The sequence below is a fragment of the Penaeus japonicus genome, unplaced genomic scaffold, assembly GCF_977035675.1.
Source record: "Penaeus japonicus unplaced genomic scaffold, GWHDUDI00000001_assembly GWHDUDI00000018, whole genome shotgun sequence".
Lineage (NCBI taxonomy): Eukaryota > Metazoa > Arthropoda > Malacostraca > Decapoda > Penaeidae > Penaeus > Penaeus japonicus.
This window is the reverse complement of record NW_028234420.1, coordinates 17275585-17280584: the sequence shown is the minus strand read 5'-3', so window position 1 is coordinate 17280584 and position 5000 is coordinate 17275585. Positions and strand designations below refer to the sequence as shown.

General features: G+C 35.3%; 1 protein-coding gene across 1 annotated transcript in view; it reads left to right on the top strand.

The window, feature by feature from the left end:
• Nucleotides 1-5000, top strand: part of ci (transcriptional activator cubitus interruptus) — a 370606-nt gene that overhangs the window by 42677 nt on the left and 322929 nt on the right. The window contains exon 2 of the mRNA XM_086546713.1: nucleotides 4860-4922. Within this exon, the coding sequence (XP_086402839.1) occupies nucleotides 4904-4922 (19 nt within the window). The 5' untranslated portion in view covers nucleotides 4860-4903. The remainder of the gene's footprint in view (nucleotides 1-4859; nucleotides 4923-5000) is intronic.

Sequence of the window (5000 nt, the reverse complement as noted above, 5' to 3'; positions counted from 1 at the left end):
TCTTTCTTTCTTTTTCTCTCCCTTTCCTTCTCTCTCTCTCTCTCTCTCTCTCTCTCTCTCTCTCTCTCTCTCTCTCTCTCTCTCTCCTCTCTCCTCTATCTCTCTTTCTTCTCTCTCTTTTCTCACCCTTTCTTTTCTCTCTCTCTCTCTCTCCTCTCTCTCTCTCTCCTCTCTCTCTCTCTCTCTCTCTTATATATATCTATTATATATATTACATATTATCTCTTTCTTTCTTTTTCTCTCCCTTTCCTTCTCTCTCTCTCTCTCTCTCTCTCTCTCTCTCTCTCTCTCTCTCTCTCTCTCTCTATATATATATATATATATATATATATATATATATATATATATATATATTCTTTCTCTCTCACTCCCACACACACACATATATATATATATACATCTTTCTCTCTCTCTCTCTCTCACTCTCTCCCCATCTTTCTCCCTCTCTATCTCAGGTCACCCACCATCTCCAGGCCACCTGCTGTACCTAGAGGGGAAGGAGGAGGGGGGGAGGGGAAGGAGGGAAAGGAGGGGGTCTTGGAAGCTTCCAGAGGGACCAAAAATTAATGGAATATTTGTCTAAATTTAGTTAGGTGCGAGATAGGGGGAGGGGGTGAGTAGGGAGATGGGAGGGATTGGGATTTTAAAAAGAAGGTTTAATGTCTTCAAATATTTTTGTGATGAATAATGATGATAATAGGAACATGAAATTAGTAGATGAATAAACTGTAAATAATGTGAATAGATAATGATGATAGTTATAATGAATAACAATATGATAAAAAAAAACGTACAAGATAAGAAATCACGGTAATGATAATTAATAATTAAAATAGAAAGCTTTTAAAAGACCGAAATAAAATAAACACAATAAAAAGCCAACAGCGAAGAAAAAATAGATTTTAAAAGAAGCTCGCCAAATCGACAACTGAATCCATGATGATCTTGTAATTCGATCCTCTCTTCAGCGCATCCGATCCCCTTAGATCCGGGTCACAAAGATGCTAAAAAAAAAAAAAGAAAAAAAAAAGGAGCTTATATAGTGAGGATTAAGCATGGCGGAGATGATAGTGTTATATAATGAGATATAATTCGCGACTGCTTATCACTCTAGAGAGCTCACCGAGACTGATAAGCGAAGGAAATTAAGATTACCGAAGAAGCGAGTGGGGATAATGGCGGATGGGGTTAGGGGGGTGGGGAGGGGAGGGAAGGGGGTTGAGGGGTTAGGCGCTAGGTGTGGATGTGTGGGTGTTTGTGTGTGGGTTTGTGTGTGTGTGTTTGTGTATGTGGGGTTGTGTTTGTGTGTGGGTTTGTGTTTGTGTCTGTGTGTTTGTGGGCTTGTGTTTGTGTGTATCAAAGGAAGCAAATATTAGCATAGATGCAATCAATATTACATGTACAAATTATCTAACCACTACCAGAATACTTATCAATATTTTTTTCACAATAAACTTGATAGCAAGAACACGCGCAAAGAAAGGGAAATATATAGAGAAATGTAAAACAAAAACACACCACAGGAATCACCCACCCACCCTATCAGCCAATTTTCCAAGCAGAAAACCATTTTCCTTTTTTTTCATTTCCTTAACACAAAACACTTTTTATGCAAGACAGGGATACAGTTGTTTGAAAACTTTTCTTAAATTATCTCATTAAATATGTTGGCTCAGCTTACAGTTACACAACGACCTGTTTTTCCTTAGGCACAATACAGCTGCACGAATCCAGCATATATTTGCATAACGACGAAGGGAAGCATGGAACTAACAGATAGATACACACAACAACAGACAGACACAAACACACGCACATAACCACAGACAAAAACAAACACAGCCGCCGCGGATGAACACAAATACGGATGAGACTCAAAAAATGAGACAAATACGGATGAGACTCAAAAACTCTCAAATATCTCCCTTATTCTCTCTCTTTCACCTCTCTTTCTCTCTTTTATCCCGCCCTCTTTCTCTCTCTATCTATCTCTCTCTCTTTCTCTATCTCTCTCTATTTCACCTCTCTTTCTCTCTTTTATCCCCCCCTCTTTCTCTCTCTCTCCTCTCCTCTCCCTCTCCCTCTCCCTCTCCTCTCCTCTCCTCTCCTCTCCCTCTCCCCCTCCCTCCCTCCTCCCATCTTCCACAACCCCCTCTCCCCCTTCTCCACCCACAAACACAAACAACACCCCACACCACCACCCCTCACCCGCTCCCCCCTCCCTCCCCCCCGTCTCCGCAAACAGAGCATTTAGCTATACGAAGTCAATTCCAGTGTACAATTGCCTGGGAGATAATATTCGCAATTGCTTTCACCCGGGGCACTCAGGGGCGGCAGAAGGCAGGCTCATACCCAGGGTTAGAATGTCTTGAAGGAATGAGCCGATTAGATGGTGGAAGTTCCCGGTTACAATGTACTACTTGGCTTGGTCCTTTGGGAAAACTGAGACGATGGTTCTTAATGTGTTTTTGTTTTTGTTTTTCTCTATCTCTTTTTTTTCGTAAGTCTTTGTGATACTTTTAGATAGTTAGTTTTTGTTATTTTTTGTTGTTGTTATTTTTGTTGTTGTTTTCATCACTGTTGTCATTATCATTATTATTATCAATTATCATTGTTGTTATAATTTTGTTGTTATAATTATAACAATAATTGTCGTTATCATCATTACTATTTTTGTTATTATCATCTTTATTGCTATTATTATTACCATCATCAGCTCTATCTTTCTTATTATCATTATTATCATTATCACTATCATTATCACTACTACTGATATCATAATTATCATTATTAATATTATCAGCCCTATTGTTTTTATCATTATCATTATTTTTATCATGATTACTATTAGTATTATTACTATTACTATAATCATCATTATTATTATTATTGTCCTTAACAATGTTGCTGTTAGTGTTGCCATCATTCTTATTATTCCAAATATTATCATCATTATCATTATCATCATTATTATTATCATCATCGTTATTATTATCACAATATTCATTACTATCATTATCATTATCAATATCATTATTCGTCTTCGTAAATCTTCTCCGCTTATAAGACAGACACTTCATATAAATTTTACAAATGAGAAATTATTATTAATGGAATAGACGATTTTTGTTGTTGTTGTTCATCAAATCTGATAAGAATCCCCAAAGTGAATTATTTACTGTATTCCCAATTCTTTATTGCAAAAATAAATCATTTGTGATCTATCATAATACAATAGATCATTTCATCTTTTGTTAATTGACCAGTGACAAAGGAATGTACATTTACTTGTTACATCATTATTATTATTATTATATATTTTTTATTTATTTATTCGATGTATTTAATATTCCAAAAGTAAATTTAGATAATTATCGTACACAATTTCAAATATCGTGTTTCTTTCCCGAACTCACCTTTGTGAGGAATTTGTAATTTAAATATGGTTTTTAATTTGATTACGAGAAAAAATGATGCGAGAAAAAAGGAAATTCGAGAAGAGATTGCGAAATAAGTTAGGAAAAGACACACACACACACACACACACACACACACACACACACACACACACACACACACACACACACACACACATACATACATAGAGAGAAATCGGTGTCATTCGAAATAATAAATCATGTTTCTTCTAAGTAATTTAATAGTAAGAGCACATGTCTTAGCACCGAGATATCTACCCAGTTTCTGACAACAGATGGCACTTCCCGCGGAAAGGAAAACGAACATGGCAACATACTCACACTCGTAAAAAAATAACCCAAACTAAAAAAAAATCTATCAACAAAAATATATAGTAAAATATACACACAAACACACACACACACACACACACACACACACACACACACACACACACACACACACACACACACACACACACACACACACACACACACACACACAAACACACACACACACACACACACGCCAAAAATAATTATTAGCTAATATCTATATGAATAATACTCTAATACCCGTTTTACAAAATCGACCAGCGGAAGTATACGAAAGAAAGAAAAAGAAAATCCATCACAAGTACTTTTATTAATTAATGAAACACTCCCTGCATTACGAGTAAGATTTTCAACAGTGACTTTGATGTTACTTCTTTGGGATGTGATTGTTCCTTCACGTCAGCCAAGTGCCATCAAGTAACGCCTTCTCGAAGGGAAAAGGGAACAGTGAAATCTATTTTTATTTTTTTATTTTTTTCGTTTTAGGGATAATGGCGTTCTTTTTTTATGCATGATCTATCTCTTTTTTTTGTGTGTGTATAATTGTGATGATTTTTTTTCCTTTTTCTATTTTTTTAGATTTGTTATCTTTTGTGTATCTATATTATAATGAACTTTTTTTTTCGTCTGTATGTATATCATTTTGATTTTCCAGTGGCATTTAATGTAAGAAGGTATAGTTTCCTAATTATGGGAAAAGTAAGTAGATGCATATTGTAAGTATATATTAAGAAGTAATTCTTTCTAAAAAAAAGGATGTAAATGGCTCTTTAGATGTTTTAGTTTATCACTGATAAGGGGAGCAAATATAATTGATTTATAGTTAATGTTTTATTAATGCTGTATTCATCCTCAAACCATTTCTGTACGTGCCATAATGCAATTGAATATGTTAGATTTAAACACTCATTCACAAATATACATACAAAACACACACACAGTCTCTCTCTCTCTCTCTCTCTCTCTCACACACACACACACACATACACACAGATAGATGGATATATATGTATGTAGATAGACAAGTAGCTAGACAGACTGATATAGTGAATAACTTTATTTCATTTGACCAGCAATACAAATACAAAATCTTATCTTTATCTACAGGATCCCGAAGTGTCGTTCTTTGAGACAAAGGCATCTACCTCAGAATGGATCCAACACAGTATGGTAAGTACAAGTCCCTCTCGCGTTGCAAATATTGCATCTCCATCTTTTATCACATTGCATAATGCGTACCTGATATAT